Source organism: Vanessa atalanta, chromosome 14, assembly GCF_905147765.1.
Source record: "Vanessa atalanta chromosome 14, ilVanAtal1.2, whole genome shotgun sequence".
NCBI classification, from domain to species: domain Eukaryota; kingdom Metazoa; phylum Arthropoda; class Insecta; order Lepidoptera; family Nymphalidae; genus Vanessa; species Vanessa atalanta.
Genome location: NC_061884.1, coordinates 9,350,402 through 9,370,057, shown reverse-complemented (window position 1 = coordinate 9,370,057; position 19,656 = coordinate 9,350,402). Strand labels below are relative to the sequence as shown.

The 19,656-nt window shown below is 31.6% G+C and overlaps 1 protein-coding gene across 3 annotated transcripts; it reads right to left on the bottom strand.

The window, feature by feature from the left end:
* Window positions 1–6,943: 6,943 nt before the first annotated feature.
* LOC125068928 (4-coumarate--CoA ligase 3-like) lies at window positions 6,944–16,107 on the bottom strand. 3 transcript variants are annotated; one of them, XM_047678313.1, is made up of 9 exons: window positions 15,684–16,107; window positions 15,342–15,613; window positions 14,822–15,032; window positions 14,383–14,736; window positions 13,677–13,862; window positions 13,040–13,158; window positions 9,929–10,093; window positions 8,040–8,210; window positions 6,944–7,405 (listed from the first exon to the last, which is right to left on the bottom strand). In XM_047678313.1, the coding sequence occupies exons 2-9, from the start codon at window positions 15,534–15,536 to the stop codon at window positions 7,115–7,117; spliced, it is 1,692 nt and encodes a 563-aa protein (XP_047534269.1). In that variant the 5' UTR covers window positions 15,537–15,613; window positions 15,684–16,107; the 3' UTR covers window positions 6,944–7,114. The 3 variants fall into 3 exon arrangements, with proteins under 3 accessions (XP_047534269.1, XP_047534270.1, XP_047534268.1); XM_047678314.1 differs by having other exon boundaries at window positions 15,342–15,583; XM_047678312.1 differs by having other exon boundaries at window positions 15,342–16,107.
* Between the last annotated feature and the right edge of the window lie 3,549 nt (window positions 16,108–19,656).

The window sequence follows — 19,656 nt, the reverse complement described above, 5'->3', positions numbered from 1 at the left end:
ATTGCGTCTGATTATTTTATATAATATATAATAACTAACTTAATTAGCAGTTCAATTAATAGCCTAAACATTTCACTAAACGGTGCCGTTCAATCAGCTTCCCAAACGTTCATAGAATCGTGTTAATTCCTTTAGAGTTTAGACTCTCCCGAAAAAAGATAACTATAGTTATAATAAATGTGCTGAAAGATGAATTTATAAAATATTATTTAACTAAACATTTATCTTTTATCATAACGTATTAATGTAAGTATTTTTAGAGTTAGGTTAGTACACACAATATGTAACGTTGTTATGTGTTGAGGTTGAATAAATTGAGGAAGTTAAAATAAAACTAATAGTAATATAGTTATTTATTAGAAGTGAAAGCCAAATCAATATTAATAATAGTTTAATTTAAATACGTGTGTTAATTATCACTAGTAAGTTATCGAATCTTGTTGATTTATTCACTAATGATTATTACTACAAAGTCCTCCAGCATAAACTCTACTCAAAATAGCCTTTTGATGGACTCAAATATAATCAAAGACAATGAGATTTAGACATAGACAAGTTCACTACTTTTTACTAATATGTAATATTCCTAACAAGAAATATTTTTAAAAATACTCGAAAACAAAATGTCTCTATTTATAATAATATACAAGACAATAAATCAGAATATCTATATTTTGCAAATTGGTATGGATCAAAATGGTTGTTTATCTGCGTTTATTAATGCAATTATAATATGAAACAATACACAATAATTGAAATTAATGAATGGTATTTTATCCTTAAGAACACTTGCAAGCATTATTTACTTCCTAGATTATACTTAATTTATATATTTTGTAAGATTTATAGATACAAGCTATTACAAACGAAGGTCGAGTAAAGATATAAAAAAAACTTATAATATTAATTCCATAAGTTAAAAGATTAGCTCACTCGTAATCCGATGGGACGGAAAATCTGACACGACCAACAGATTTAAGCCTGTTGCATACATGCAACTTTTGTTTAATCCATATGTAAATGTTTAGTTTTAGAATAAATAAATAAATTTTAAGTACTTTCCGAGGCTCGCGAGTGTACACACTTCCTATTTCCAGAATGCATGCTGTTACTGAAATTTATTTTTTTCGATAGAAAAGCCCCATTAATTTGCATCGGCTGAACCTGGGGTTTGAATCCAAACCAAACCAACGAGGCAGCACTGTTATATTATGTACTACACATAGTTCTTCATTAATATAGATATAATACTTTAAATATATATATATATATATATATATATATATATATATATATATATATATATATTTTAATTCATACTTATTAGTAAAGATTTCGTCACGGTCATATCACAGATAATGTGCCCGTTTTATATAGCCAATTACATGTAATATCTTTACCTGCGATAAAGTTGCATTATACATGGAATAATAAAAAAACCATAAAACCAAATATTTTACTAACGGAAAAAAATAGAGCTTTAAGAATATCTCGGCTGAATGCCGAAAAATCCTGAAAATGTTAATAACACGTACGTGAGTTCTTACAACTTTAGATGCATTTAACCATTATTTAAGAAGTAGGTTATTGGCACTAAACCAATGTACTATATCAGAGAGAGCATTGTTCACCTTGTCGTGTAACAATTGACATTTTTTTTTAATTACCGTATTCTTATCTTATCATCGACAGAGAATACAATCTTATATTTATCTCCGACCAGGCAAGTCACTAATGTAAATGAGGCAGAGAAATGGACCAAGGATAGATCCTTGAGTGACCCCACATGTATTGGAGCCCCGGGACATCTCTTACCATGTACATCGACCCTCTGACCTCGATTGGAATATTATACAAAGAAATCTACTACGAAGAATCAGAACAACAGACAAAACCTAAAATTATGTCCGTTTTGGTTACTTGCAAATATTTTCATTGTATTGGTATTGGCATGTTCTGGCTTAAAAAGTAAGTGAGCTATTCAGTTACGCTGGCAAAAGGGACAAAAAGTCTTCGTTACTAGAGTTGATTAATATTCCTTAAAGCGGCAATACATATGGGTGATCATAGTTTAATGTAATTATAGTTCGAACCATTAGGTGACATTTGCCCTTCCGCCATTTTATATTAAAAGCCACATTCATCTTAAAAAGGCAGTTATATTGAAACCACAATTAAATCGTTTATTTATTTGTGTAATACAGTAACAATAAAATAATAAATGTATAAAACAACAGTGATTAAAAAAATATATTCATTTGCAAGGATGTCATATTTTCACGTATACAAAAATTAGTCTGTTAAAAGAGTAATGTAACGGTGAGGTGAAAACTGAGCGAATGGAGTTTTACGATTGTCTGTTGTTTGTAAACATTATTTTTTTTAATATCGCGTAACAAAGACAACGACCTAAAACACAATTGCTTAACCTTTTGTATTTCTAGTACGTTCATTGTGTTCACAAAATGATCATTATTGCATCAATTATAGCCGCATGCATGAGAACCGTTGAACTGACAATGATTCACTTAATCTATGTTATAAAGAGGTAAAGTTTGTTTGTAAGTAGGGGTTAATCTACGTAACTAATGATTTAATTCTAGTAAAAAACCTCTAGTTAAAAAGTTCACAATTCCTGAATGCTCAATGTATACTAATAACGTAAATTCAAAAGTAACTCAGTCTGGTTTAGTCTTGAAAGAGCAACAGACAGAAAGACAGAGTTACTTTCGCATTCATAATATGAGTATATATTAATACCTAATTTAATAAGACATATCTTTACTCATATACACTTTAGTGTATATTTTATAATCGCAAAACCTTCTGGGACGCCTTACAGATGGTCAAATACTAAACTATATCGCCGAAGTATTTATTGTAAAAGCGACTTGAGTTTATCCAGATGCGAGTAATCTTGTTTCATAGATTTGGAGAGATAATAGTTTTAGCTTAATGTAATTAACGAACAGCGATAATCTAACAATTAGTGGTACATATCGAAGTTCAATTACAGGAAAATAGCACTGAATATCTCAAGTTCTAATTGTATTTATCAAATCGTTCATTAAAGGTTAAGGTAAAAGGCAATGTTTATAATACGAGAAACTAATAGAAAAAGCAGCAAACTTCCGCAAAGGGAGAATATAGCCCAGCACTGAGACATTATAAGGCTGTTACTAATTACTATATAAAACAAAATAAGGGAATATATAAAATGTATAATGTTATTGTCATTTAGGCATTAACAATACTCAACAAGTTACTTTTGGAGTTTGAGTTAATCATATCAAGGCTAAGTAAGAATCTTTTAAATTGACTTTATTGAATGTGAACGGCATTCTAGACGCATTCTAGTTCTATGTATTTGTTGCACTTGTTAAGAAGGGTTTGTGGAACGAAGCCCATTTATACGGCTTACAGTAGTAGTAAAGAGTGAAATTACAGAAATTGTCAAGGAAAGTCTATTTTAAAAAAGAATCGTTAAAAACCAATCAATCAATGACAAATAAAACAGCCTAGAAAAAAATAACAAGTTACGTTGTAAAGGTCTTTTGATGATGGCTTATAATAATTCCAAGTATCAAAAACATTCAGGTATAAATATAAGCAATACCAGCAGTAGGCCCCAGTAATTGCAATAATAATTTGGAATAGTTGTGAAGGAACGTTTACAAACGTAAAATTACATGACACAAATATTGGTCAGTTAAATAAAGCTTGCCTTAATTTATGGGTCGTGCGTAAGTTGTTCCGGAAAATCAGTTTTCAATATGAATTATTAAAGAATTAAAAACTTCATGCTCCAATATATTTTTAATAATATTTTATATAAAATCGTACAAATAACAATTAACAAAAGTAGTAACATATGAATATATTTTTTCTATATTGCACTTATAGTTATATAATATTATATTATAATATATATACGAATGGTTATATGGTATAGTACAAAAAACGCTCTATACAACATATTATCCTCCTAGTATTGAAACTCTGATGAAATTATTATGAAAAGGAAAAAATACTAACAGTTTAATTTTATTGATCATTAGTATATGATAACTGATGAATTTAATCTTCATTTCAAAAATTGCCGGTCAGACTTTACTTCTAAGTGGGATAAAACTTATACAATCACTAATTTACATGCACAACGATTTTAATCCAGGGTGTATGGGGTGCCTCGCCCATGAAAGTCTTTACCAAAGCCATGGTGAGGCCATAAGATCACTTAAAAATCTTTTGAGTTTTTTGAAGACCACCAGAACACTGCTTGACTTGATGCTTGTTATGCTTGAGACAGAACTGTTTACAGAAGTAAGTCTTGCTCTCATTTTTATTTTAAACATGAGGAGAAGATATTAATAGTTTAAGTCTTGTCCGTTCTAAAAGAACGGAATTGACGACATGTAATGATTTGTTAACTTCCATATAAATATAAATCAATCTATGTATAATATTTCATATATCTTCGTTATAAAATACATTTAAAGTATAAATTGCATATTATTAGCATATGTGATTAGTAATTTTGTAAAATTCTTAAAAAATAACTTATTGATAAAATTGTAAATGAGTAAGTAGTCATATTAAAAATACATTTTGCATACAGATTGGTCCACAATAATTATTTTTAAATGCTTAAACATAAAAAAAATGTATAAAAATGACGTCATACATCAATTCTCAACTAAATAATTGGCAACTTTTGTGTTGTTTCGATTTTGAATTTGATTTTGGGTTTAAATTAGTGGTAAAACACAATAATTGCCAACTGTGGATATATGCTCTTACGCTTACAAATATAATAAAAATAGTTATAAGAAAAAACTTAATCTTAATTTAATAAAAAATAATCCTTTTTCAAAGGTTAAACATTTATAAGGCACTTGTTACTTAAGTATTCATTTATTTATTTTATTAAAATTACCGACTATTTTTTTTTTTGACATGACATCTGGTGGGCGAGGTGGGAACTAATTTTAGGTAAAGAGCTATGCCATTACAAAAACGAAACCCACCACAGAAGGTGCTTGTAAAGTGTCAGTAAGTTATTTATAACATTGAGTATAATTGTAAATATAATATAAGCCTAAGTAGCATATCACCATAAGTCAGTTTTAACATGCTACTAGTGAATTACGATATGAGTTCATACAGAAAAGCACTGCTGTATTATTTTAATCATATTAAAATAAGCGAATTAATTAGTGGTGTCGTTTACGACGTGTAGGAACAATATAATGTCAAATTAATCACTTCTGTACTTATTGTCGTCTTTATATACATTTTACTACAAGGCGTGCGTTTCATCTTTTGTTTTGTAGAAAAATCTGATTCCCACGTTTGAATAATCGAATCGTAAAAAAATACTAATTTCGTTGTTTGTTTTTATTTAAAAATCTTACTTCTTCTTCTATCTTTTAGTGTTTTAAAGATTCTAAACTTATTAAATAAATAATATGTTAAGATTTTCAAGTATTTATGTAACTACTAGTATATAGTATTACAATCGTCTATAGCATTTAAAGAGCTATTAAAAATATTTAACTGATTAAATTATATTTATATTTGTATAATAAATGTGATTTAACAATAAGCGCAAGCTATAAAACTAAAAAAAAATTAATAATTTGTAAAATAAATTAATATTTGTTGCTGTTTTAAAAACTAAATAATTTATTTTAAAAAATCTTATATTTTTAAAAGTACGTTTTTATTTTTAATATAAATATAATAAGCTCGGTGCAACAGATTTTTTGTATTATTTTTTTTAATTAAAATTTATATTGTTACAGATATTATTGAATTCTAAATGACCCTAGCGATAATTATTTAAATTAAAATATATTTATTTAGTTTTTCAATATTTTACGTTAGTTAATAAGATAGTTTAAACATTGTCCGTCGCATCAATAGAAACGGATCCGATATGAATTGTATGAATGTGTCTGTTTAATGATTTATACAAATACACCAAGATACACATTATACATTCAAAATAATAAAACATTGTTTAAATTAGTAATGTGTGTCATGCAAGAGTTTCGGATGCAAAAAGGTTTTACTACATCAGAAACTCCCAAAGTAGCATCACTTTGTGTCAGTCATTATCAAATGTGAGTGTTTGTATGCCTCTCTTTTTCTCTAATATATTTTTGTCTCTATCACACAAACGGAAGCATCTTAATTTGACCTTGAAATTTTACTCTAAAATGGCACACTACAATATTCTTCTTGTATCATCATACAAGACATAACTTATTCTGTAATATTATCGATTATTTTATTAAGACCTTTTTTGAGCTATCATTAAAAGATTGCGTTATTGTTGTTTGTGTTGACAAAAAAGTATTACGCTAGTTAACCAATTGTTACTTTTTTCACGATCTTATAGACTTTAGAATGGATGCAATAAGTTTTTATTACCGTATAACCTCAATACATATGATAACATCGATGTGAATTTTTTTTAAATCTTTTTTTAAGAGATTTTCTTTTTTTGGATGACATATCGATTAAAACAGATTAAAAAAACGATTTGTTGCTTTATAAAGGTCGTGTCAAAAAAAGTTATTGAACCGGTCTCAATACGGGTTAGTAATTATAGCTACATGCAGCAGAATTTCTTTTCTACAGGTTTAACCCTATATTTATAGGAGCTTATTACATGATTTATTGTAAAATTTAAACACAATTTCACGCCAAACTAGTTTTGCGTCTAATATTTTTCAAAACATGCTATTTGTGACAAACGATTGAGACATTTTTTTTTTTAATAATAATTTTTAAAAAATATATATTAGAGATAAATGTCTTAAAATTGTTTTTATTTTTTATTAAGTAATTTATCAAAAGATATTAATTTATTTATTTACAATTAGTATAAATATAAATTTCATCATTAAAAAAACTTACTATCAACTTACAATCGATTGTAAAATATATTTTTTATCGTTTTGGTAGTCGTAATACGACTTATAAAAATATAGTACTCTACTAAGTATTAAACTTTACGTCGTTGTATCTTTGCTTTATTACTAAAGTAAATATTTATAAAATAATGGCGCGTTGTGTATGTGTGAGTGTATTACGTCAAAACCGATCGCTAACAATACTTCGCTTTCAATTCCTTCCTCAATATCTTACCCGCTGAATTCTTAGGTATTGCTTCAACGAATTGAACATCTTTGATATTCTTAAAAGACACAACTTTGCTGTTAACGTAATCTAAAATCTCCTCACTCTTCAAACTTTCCCCAGCTTGTGTAACCACAAATGCCTTCGGTACCTCCCCTGAGATTGGGTCAGGGACACCCATAACTGCACAGTCGAGGATCTTCGGATGAGTTCGGAGAACCATTTCTAGTTCTGCAGGTGGTACTTGGAATCCTTTAACCTATGGACAATATAAATTTCTGATGAGAAATGATGTTGATATCGTTCAGACCGATTTCTATCTCATATATCAAATTGAAAGTAGAGTTAACCACCGGTTGGAAATGTTCATATCCAAAAAGACGACAAAACTTACTGTGAAATCAGTGATTTTCTCAAATTAAATACGTATAGTACGACATAATTTAAATGTAGCATCGCAAAAAAGTAATCAATCGTTAATTTGGCGAATGCATTTGGTTATATGACATTACAAATTATTACGTTTCCGTAAAGATAATTTTAAACGTGTTCTAGAGTGGAGACTGCGTCTCGGCAAACGTAGTGTAGGACGTCCTCAGGCACGGTGGATTGACGATTTGCGCAAGACGGCTGGCAGGAGCTGGATGCGAGTAGCCGAAGAGAGATCACAGTGGCGTGGACGAGTATGGGCTGCTGATGTATGATGTAAAGATCATTTACGCATAACAAATGAATAAAGATGATTTTGAAGTCAGCTAATTCGGATGTGATCGGTTTTACGAATTTTGCCGATGCTACATCTAAGTTGTGTCGTACTATAGTGAACTACTTTTAAACAATTAAATATGTCCTGTATGAAAAAAAAACAAACCAATACGAATTTTACTATTTACCTTTATAAGTTCCTTTAAACGATCAGTGACGTACAAATATGTATTCTCATCATATTTCCCAATGTCACCAGTTTTGAACCAGCCGTCTTCAGTCATCACTTCTTTAGTAGCTTCATCGTTTTTATAATATCCATTCATAAGATTCTTACCTCGATAACAGATTTCACCTTCCTGTAAGGAAAACAAATAAAACTTTTATAATGTATCGAAACTCGATTAGTTTTTAAAATAAGTGGTTAGAACGCGTGCATCTTATCCGATGTTTTCGGGTTCAAACCCACTGAATTTTCATGTGCTTAATTTGTGTTTATAATTCCTCTCGTGCTCGACGGTGAAGGAAAACATCGTTAGGAAACCTGCATGTGTCTAATTTCAACGAAATTCTGCCACATGTGTATTCCACCTACCCGCATTGGAGCAGCGTAATGGAATATGCTCCAAGACCTTCTCCTCAAAGGGAGAGGAGGCCTTAGCCCAGCAGTGGGAAATTTACAGGCTGTTAATGTAAATGTAGCAAACGTTAAGTACGTGTGGGGCTGTGTGCAAGCCCGTCTGGGTAGGTACCACCCACTCATCAGACATTCTACCACCATACAGCATTACTTATTATTGTTGTGTTCTGGTTTGAAGGGTGTGTCAGTGTCACTACAGACACAAGTGACATAAGATCTTAGTTTCCATGATTAGTCACGCATCAGCTATTGAAGAAAAGGTTAATATTTAATCAAAAAAGCGTTTACTATCGCTGACGATAGATATTGATAGTGACCGCTTCGTAGTGAAAAATTAGCAAACTCTATAACATAACCATACTACTTAAGCATGTAAAATTTTTTTTTTTTTTTTGGAAATATTTTAAATATGCTAAAATATAGTATTCTATTTATTTTCTAGGTAGGCAATAAATGGCCTACATCTTGATGTATCGTTGAATTTTTTAATTACTTGGTTAAAATAATGTAGAGCGTATTAAAAACTCTAACAAGTCGATAATAATAAATTTAGAAACTAAAATCGATTAATTAGGTGCTATTAATATGTATTTGAAGGCAGAGAACACTAACTTTAAAGTAATTATATTTTGTATAAGTTATAGAACAGAATAGTAAAGACTAGCAACCAGTTCCGGTATCGTATATACAATAAAGCTATAAAAGTAATGTATAATACACTATGAAATTCTCATGTTTTAATAAATATAAATAATCCTCCCATTAGTTATATTGTTGCCTGCTTGAAACGTGTGTACGTGCCTTATAGTTACGATGTAATTTATGGAGGAAAACATTGAGGAAAACAGAAACTGCTGTATGTCGTTAAGCACAAAACTATAGGTATTTTCAATTATGTAAGAATTGTTTTCGTTTTATAAAACAATAATATAGAGATGACTTGCATAAATCATAGCAGAGTATCCCTTTTTAATTTCAAGTCTCATACTTCAAAAACATAGGACTTTCATACAAACTTCCAACCCTGTTTTACCCCCGTAGGGGTGAAGTTTTGTAAAATATTAACGGATGACTACGCCTTATAAGGAACCTACTTGCCAAATTTCAAATTTGTGGGTAATAAAATTTGTGAGATTTCGTGATTGATCAGTGTGTGGTATTTCGTATTTATTTATATGGATTTCATACCATACATTTTATACCTATGCTTTATTTTTTACATAATTATTTAAAATTTAACAAAAGAATTTCAATTTAAAAAGTAATTAATGTATCGAAAGAACTGGCAACATTTTATTTTAGATTTGTTAAATATTTTTAGTTAGCATCGTTCATTAATTTTATTTTTTATCTTCACTGAATTTACTAACATTTATCTTATAAAACGTATATGTGACATTTACTGTATTGGTGACGTATACATTTAAAATTAATTACCTGTCCTGGCCCCAAGGCCTCCATGGTGTTCAGATCTGTTATCTTCACTTCAGCACCCCCGAATACATGACCCACTGACGCGTGATTAGCATCAGTTTTGTTTCCCACGGATATCCCGCCACAGGTTTCTGTTAGACCATAGCCTTGCCTGAAGATGATATTTTTCTGAAAAAAAGTTATATTGATTTATAGACTCATATTTTTACTCGACTGCTCATAAAAGTGGTATAATATTTTCAGACTCCTTGTATGTGAGTTTCTAGTTGCTTGTTTCGTTTTTTTTTTTTTTTAGAATCATTTCATCATCCCGAATGACACTGACTATAAATTCAAGAATTCATTTTGGTCGTGCTATTTTTTAAATAAAAAAAATATCTAGATTCTAGTTTTATTCCGCGTTAAATTATCGCTTTACAGTAGTATGAGTGACGCTCTTCAAGACGACGACAAGATGTCTAAGTGAGCGTGACGACTTAAAGACAGCAAAAAAAATACATGAATTAGTTCAAAAATTTTGTAACGTTAATTTTCTTAACATGTATATTTATTTGTTTTATTTTGTCATCATCTCTATCATATTAAATACCTGAGAAAAATGCATGGAATTAATAATTGTCTCTCTGTAGAATCTCGTGTAAGTGATTAGCTAATTCCATGTAATTTATATAAAATATACATTTTTTTGTTCTGTTCGACAAGGTTACAACAAGTTTGTACTGTTGCTGATAGTTCGCATCTTTGCCGAGATTATAAGTATGAGGGAAAGAAGCACTTGTGTTAGCACACACGCTTGAACACTACAGTCTTTTCCAATCGAGGAAGAAATAAAGATAAACAAACCTTAGATTTACGTATACCACGCGATTTTCTAATAGTTCAGCTATATTGTGCACTGGGACATTTACGGGCTGCTAATGCCTAATGATAATTGTGCACTATACAATATATCTTTATTTATAATACAACACTAGGCTAAACTACTTTTATCCACTTTAATTTTACTTGGTTTTGAGCAAGACCGTCTGGGTAGGTACCACCCACTCATCAGATATTCTGCCGCCAAGCAGCAATACTTGGTATTGTTGTGTTCCGGTTTGAAGTTGAGTGAGCCAGTGTAACTACAGGCACAAGGGATATAACATCTTAGTTCCCAAGATTGGTGGCGCATTGGTGAAGCAAGGGATGGTTAATATTTCTAACGATGGTGACCAATTAACGTCAGGTGGCTAATTTGCTGGTCCGCCTACATATTCGATAATAAAATGTCCAATAACCGTTTTATATAATAAATGAACATCGATATGATAATTTATTTGCCAATTATTCGCAAATCCATTATATTCATTCCAAAAATGCATGATGATCTCAAATTATAGTGTTTAGGGTATCAAACAGCATTAGGACGATTTTATACTTTTCTTGTAATCATTATGAAATTATAATTTATATGACACGGACTTTGCCCTTGTACTTAAATATTATCTCCAAATATAATCATCTTATTTTAGCTTTTTATCTGTAAATAACATTGTAATATATTGATAAAATACATATTAAGATAAGTGAACTCTAGGTGCGACGTCGTTTTATCGAAACGTATTATTATGCATTACTACGATAAGATGTTATTGACCTAAAATAGATTAGTTATAAGACGAAAATAAGGGAACCCGTTGTTTTTTTTAACGTCGTTTTTTTTTTTAGTATATATTTGAACTAAAATGGATTAGTTATAAGACGAACACCAGGGAATCTGTTTTATTTTACGTAGAAATATTAACTATAAATGTATATGTATAATATTTTTTCTATTATTTGTCATAAAATAATTTAGTAGAAACAACCTAACAATACAAACCTAACAAACCTGCATTTTTTTATGGCATTGGTTGGCGGACATATGGGCCATCAGATGGTAAGTGGTCACCACCGCCCATAAACAAAGGCGCTGTAAGAAATATTAACCATTCCTTACATCACCTATGCGCCACCAACCTTGGGAACTAAGATGTTATGTCCTTTGTGCCTGTGATTACACTGGCTCACTCACCCTTCTAACCGGAACACAACAATACAGTGTACTGTTATTTGGCGGTAGAATATCTGATGAGTGGGCGGTACCTACCCAGACGGGCTTGCACAAAGCCCTACCACCAAGTAAAGTAAGTAAAGCATTTGAGCAGCATGGAATAACCTACTTCTTAAAAAGAAGGAATAACTCAGTCCAGGACATTTATACCATAGAAAATATCTATGGTAACCGATAAAACTATCGAAATAATTAAAACGAAGAGTACTAAATTAATTTATGTTTCAGTTAAATTAATTTTAAATGATAATAATATTCGATGTTTGGCGTTCGACTTCCTTGCAGATATAAATATTGCTAAAAGTAATTAATATATTAATTAAATGCATATGTATATATTTATGCAAATTTTGTTAAATTAGTTTGAACATTGATGTTCCAATTAGGATGAATAATTAAATATAAAAAAAAATCTGTATTTTTATTTATCAACCCACCTGATGCGAAGTGGTCACCTCGATTAATTATTCTACTGATAGAAATTTTAACGATTCCTTACACCTTAAATAGTTTACCAAGAAAAGTATCGCGTTATGCATCTTATGTTACAAACATAGAGACTCGGTCACCGTTTGTTATAAACCCAACACGGAAAAAAAGCAATACGAACTATTAAAAAAAACATTGAACGTTAAAACAACTGAAGAGCGGGTAGTATCACACAAACGAGACTGCACGAAGCCTACGACTTACTCCAAATACGAAATAAATTTAGTTAAAGTAACAATTAAGAAAAAGTAAATGAGTAATACTGATTTCTTTTCCGAGACATATTTATACGTCAGCGTTAACACTACGAAATGCCTATGTCCGATACCTATGTTGTATGTATATATAAAAAATCGTTATTGTTCATCGATGACCGACCGTTTTTCAGTTACGAATAACGAACGGTTCAATTCTGTCCTATAAGTTACATAGTTAACTTGAAAACTTATTTAACGATTTTAAAGGTACGCGCATTACGTCAAGTTACGGAATTACACTTAACACATACATATGTATATATAAACCAGACATACATTTTTATTGAGAACTGCACTCGCGTCGTGACTAGAGATGGGGGCGGCTCCGCAAATAATTCCCTGTATTGTTTCCAGGTATTTCGGAGTCACCGCTGGATGTTTGCCCAAAAATACCACTGTAAATGAGAATGGACAATTTTGTGCGTACGAACAACAACTTTGCGACTGACAAGAAAATAAGAGAAGTTATTAATTCATTCATCAACTATTCGCCTCGTGAACAATACATATAAATATGTACATTATGTATAATATACTAAATTAAAAATGTATAAAATATTACGTTACTACAAAACCAGAAAGTAGTGTTTGTGATGTCATAATGTGTATAATAAACGCGCTTATATTGGAGAGAACTAAACATATATATATGTTTTTGACACAAAGAAATATTGTAATTGATCAATACTGGTTGCACTATTTGCACCCGAATTTCCGTTTGAAAATATAACTGTAAGTAATCCATTTTGACCCAGCTCCTACTATAGGGCGCCAGGGTACTGGTTGCACACGGGCGAGACAATGGTTAGAGCTGTCTCTAGGCGAAGCTACAGGCAGAACTAGTTGACAATAAATTATTATATTGTAACTGTACTGCCATGTAAATGATTTAGAATTTATATTGTTGACTTACTCATTGGCGGAACGACATACAAATGATTCGCTTTGTGTCGAACAATAGTTTCGAGGAAAAGATCAGCCTTGAATGTTGGCATTGTCACCAACTTAATACCTCTTGACATTAGATTCAACATAAGTGCGTTGAAGCCGAAGATGTGGAAAAATGGCAACACTGCTGGTGTTACTGATTGGAAGGAACCTGTCAAAAAGAAAAATTTAGAAATTCATTTGCTCAGCAAAACAGTGGAGATGATAAAATATTAAATAATGCATTTTTCATATATTTAAAAAAGTACTGACTTCTCACATCCAAAATGTATTTATCCACCAACAGAATAATATACAATATCGTATAAAGTACGCATTTAAATGCTACACAGCTTTCAGACGAACATGAGCAACATTATAACTTAAATTAACTTAAATATTAAACAATTTTTTATGGTCCATTTTTTGTCCTATAAAACATTAAATAATGAATAAACAACAAAAAAAGGTATTAACTGAAGCTATTAAAATACCATACATCATGATAAAAATATTTTTAATACATGAAACAATTAGCTTAATTGTCAGAAGTAATTATCATTTTAATGTTTATGTTAATTCTCACACTTCACTCAAATCTCACTTTTACACATTTGAGTGTATAAATTTAAATTTTATTTTAGCAAAAGATAAGTAATTGACTATTGTTTAATAATAAGATAAATACAAACCACTAGCTTCTTCTACACCAATTACTTCTGGGGCTAATATCATTTCATTCATTGTGTTTAAACATTCGTGTGTCAGTTCCACTGCTTTAGGGAAACCAGTAGTGCCACTTGAAAATGGTAAAATGGCTAGATCCTTAGCAGTTCTTTTTACCTTTTTCAAACAATCAGTATCTATATTCAAATCTTCAGCAAATTCTGCAAACTTTATGGTATTTTCTGGTACATCATTGTCTATTAATATGATAGGTATATTCAAATTTATCTCTTTTAGAGCTAGTACTATATTGGGATAAGACAGCTTAGAGGACACTATTGCTTTGCATTCAATTAGTTTTAATTGATGTTTTAATTCATCTGGAATTAATCAAACAATTAGGCAATATATATTTATATTTAGAAATAATAAGTGTTATAATTAAAAATCATATCAAATACTTACGTGGTGTATAAGCAGGATTCATTATACTAGCAATACCTCCAGCTTCAAGAATACCTAACACAACACAAGGATACTCAGGGACATTCGGCAAAATTACTGCCACTTTATCATCATTCTGTAATTTTAGTTTACTGCGTAGTGATGCACCGAAACAAATAGACATCCTGTATGTTTGAGCATAAGTGTAACCGTGACCAGTCACGGCACATACCTAAAAAGAAAAGTAAATAAAAATTAATTCTATTATTTTAGGTAAACAACAAATAACAAAATATTTATCAAATTATAAATATCTTGGTTTTTTTTTAAATATATTTTTTATTAAAAACTATAGTGCCAAACATTTTTTTTCATCATTTATAGTTAGGAATTCTTAATCCACCTGATAAATTGGCACTTCTGTCTGCCAAAAAAATAAAAGGTGAGTGGGTACTCAAACAGGAGGCCCTGCTCAAGGCACAACTGGTACAATTTATAAATTGGTAATTAAAACAAAATTAAATATAAAAAAGGTACTCACTGTTAATGTTTTGTCTGGCCATCTGTCCAAGTTCTGCCATGCAAAATCTCTGACCGTTTGACATGTTAGTTCGAATTCTTTATATACAGACTTAAGTATATTATCTTCAGTAGATTTTTGACGAGATGACGGAGATAATAATAATTTATTTTTATAAATAATTTGGTAAGCTGAACGGCGCAAGATATGGGCCATTATACTCCAATTGTAGGTAATTAAAAAGTTACCAATAAATATTCACACTTCTAAACATTCAAATTTTTAATTGAAAACTAAAAAACTTGTACAATTAAATATGTAAAATTGCAATAATGAGAATAATTAATTAATAATATATGTTACCTCTATCCTTACGGAATAAAAATAAAAATAAAATATAGCACGTTATCTACATTGATAAGAGACACTAACGAAAATGTTTGTTTGCACTTATAGCCGATGTTTTATCTTTATCTTTTTTAGTTTTCCACAAATAATTCACTCACTGCACTCTTTAAACAATGGCATAATAGCAATGCATATTTAGGTAGTTACAGCAGCTATATGAAACATTGCTTCATAAACTTGCTGTTTGTAAAATAGACTTTGAACTGACACATAATAATTAATCAAGTGTAAAACAACGACGTCGTAGATTAAAGTTAAAACCGTTTTTTTTTTATTTTGGTTTGCTTAACGTAATCATTTGCAAGTTAGAACTAGTAAGGAATTATCATGGAACAATGATTATATATTTAACTAAAACAAAATTTAAACAGTATCAAGCAATTTTGGCACATCAGTATTTAACTCTACCAATTGTCATCGTCAGCTGTTTTAATGTTTACATTGACAATGTATAAACAAAATTAAAAAACAAAAAATTTTTCAAAAGTCATGACAAAAATTACGTCATCTATTTATTTCCAAATTTAGATTAGTTTAAACCTAAAGAAAGAGGCGATGGCGAGTGGTCTGTAATCGCTATTACTCTGAATCAGTTATGGAATAAACAGGAAAATACAGTGATGCTTGCCTGGGTTTTAATTCGCATCTTCGGTTATGATTCAGGTGTCCTATTAATATTGCTAATATTCCCATTCTTTAAGTACGATTCCGAGATAGTGTTTACTAGTACAGCTAATAATTATAAGCATAAGCTACCTACATAATTAGGTAGGTCTGAGGATCTCCTGTCGGAATCAAAATCAAAGGTATAGCATACCATCACTACAGTGAAAAGGGTTTTACCTCACCACCAGAAGCATAACGTGCCTTGGCCCCGTATAAAAATTTGTAGGGGCCCCTTAGGAAGGGCAAAGATTTTTCACAAAAGAAATTTTCCCTGGTCAAGTATAATGGCTTCTAATGGAAACACCTAAACTATGCAGATGAGTACGATTTGCTTTGACGATTTACTAATAAACAACACAGATGGCAATACGGTTTGTTTAAAACGTTGAGATAACATAACCATGGTCCAACCAATTTTTATGCCTGCCTTATTTATATATGAATAATGGTAGACCGAAAAAGTCGGTTACTTTCTGAATCTTTTGGAAACGGTCCTTATGGTTTGAATGGACCCATTTTAAAAATGATATGGGGTCCCCGTATAATTGATACGGCGGTACATACGCCCCTGCTCACCACCAACCTTTTAAGGTAGATAAAATGTTTGTTTAAGAGCAAACATTTTATCTACCTTGAGTCTGAAGTTACACTGGCTGTCTCATCATTCAACTGGAATATAACAAATCTACTTAGTATTACTGATGAATGAGTAGTATCTATCCAAAAGGGCTTACGCAAAGCTCTACCAAGTACCTGCTAATATTGCTAATCTCCTTCTTAATTTGCAATTTCAATAATTTATCATTACAGCCTGTCCAGTCCAGTTGTTTTAGTAATTTATTATAAAATAAAATCAAATGATACCCACTAAATAAGTGGGTATCATTTATATTTATTATTTTTGGTGTCCTTCGAGCTCCCGTAGCTTTCGGTGTCTAATCAAATCTGTACAAAATTATTTTGTTAACCTTCAATGCCACCGCTCGGGTATCTGGATGGATCGCTGGTTCAAAATCCGCAGGAAAAAGCTAATCTTCAGTCGAAACTCTTTGCCTACAATTCTCTGATCGAAAAATTGTAGTGCGCTGAAAGCAATAATACCTCCATGTGGCCACACAATGCCTGACATTAAAATTAGGCAGCATGATGTGCGCACAGAGCTGCAATCACTTGATGTACGGTAAGCTAGCGGTCCTAAAGGAATACCAGATATAGTGTTGAAGATGTGTGCAGCAGAGCTGTCTCCAGTGTTCACGCACCTGTTCTAGCCGTCTCTTTCTACAGGATGTGTGACGGAGAATTAGAGAGAGTCTAATGTGCAAGCGGGTTCCCTAAAAAGGGGACCGGCCTGACCCGGTAAATTATCGGCCAATAGCTAACACCTCAGTACTTTGTAAGGTAATGGAAATAATTTTGGACTACCAACTGATCCATTACCTAAAAGATCTCAGTCTAATTAATGATCTTCCTTACGGGTTTCGACCATAACTTCTATTTTGTGTGTGTGTATAATCTTCTAGTGTACCTAACATCTGGGTTGAAAACTCGACAGAGTCTGGCACAGAAGTCTCCTCTCCAAGCTCCGGCATACGGTTTGCTAGCTCAGCGCTGCACCTGGATCGCCAGCTTTCTACACAAGCGTAGCCTTTGCGTTTTAGTTAATGATTGCGTTTAAATATTTCACGCAGTAAATGCTGGGGTTCCCCAGGGTTTTGTGCTTACCCCCACCCTCTTTCTTTTGCATATCAATAACCATGATGCCGTGACAAGAATTTCGTCAGTAAAGTAAATAACAAAGCATCATATTCCTCAAGAGTGTTCATCGGATAGTTTTCAGCCACTATCGAGGTGGAATATAGTGATACGAAATTGGCTCAGTCTTCTTTAACCAAGTCTCGCAACGTGTCGGCCCCGATCTGGCTCCCGATAGAGCCGTTCGATTATCGACATGATCTTGCGCGTTCACTACACAATTTTATGGGACACTTTTACACCATAGTCTGGCACCCTACCTGCAGGCAATCTTCGGTGGCTCCTTACGTGTCAGATAAGTTTCTTACATAGAACAACACGGCACGAATACCCTGAGTGAGGGGTGCGGCGTAATTCCACGGGTATTAATTTTCGAGCTCTGTTATGGAACCTCCCGTACGACTTAGTTCTGCGTCTTGATTTCCGATAAAAGTAGTAGCGCCGTTTGTTTTGCGTGTGACACGTCGATGTTGGCATCGGGGGAGAATTTCGAGGGAATCAAAGAGCTCCGGATCTGTGAATTGACCCTTCAGATTATAATACGTAGGCGCTTTGGTTCCTTAAACTGTCTAGGATTAGGAAACCGTCCGACTCGCATGCCTGCGTTGGTCATTTAAACGTCTAGGTGACCAAGTACACGGTGACCAATGCGAAGCAGATCATGGTCCGCGATGTTGAATTTATCCTTGCGTAATTTCCTTCATTGTAAACGCAAACGCAAGATTGTCATGGTTCAGGAGACTGCGGAGCGAGAAGAAGAAAAGGCTGATCTTGAATTTTTCTAAGTACGTCATGTAGTAAAAACGAAAAAACTTATCGCTGTTTTATTTATGCTTTTAAGTAATATTTTATGACATAAATGTATTTAGTAAAAATAATATTTGCACAGTACGTGAGGTTAGCCTATCCTATAGGTAGATAGATTTAACTGTTTATTATTGTTAAGTATACATTTATTCACGCGCTGTTGAGGGGCGCGCCAATCCACATTTAATTATAGTCGTTAAGTATTAAGTACGTTAATATAATCTCATTTGAATTATACTATCTCTACACACATTGTCATCTTAAGCATCTTAAGCACGAGCGTCACTCAACACTAATGTGCGCCAATATTTATGAAACGTGGAGGGGCGCGCTATAAGAGTGTTTTTAATCATTTTTTTTATAATAAAATATACCAGTAAAAATTAAATGAAAAAATATCCTTTTTTTTAAATACTTTAATAGCTGACATTTTATAACAATAACAACCTAATTAAATTAGATCACAAAATGAGTCGGCGAAGGGCACAAAGTCTTTCAAAATAAAATAGACAGAAAGTTCGCTTCAATTAATGTTTTTCTGATAGACGAGAACATTTTATATTAGGTTTATACAGTATTTAAACATAATGGCTATTACTATAAATTTGTGAAACGTATATAGTAAACACTTATTTATAATAAAATTATAGACAGCTGTTATAAATCTACGTTCTAACTTTTGTTAGTTAGTCTTGAATCACAT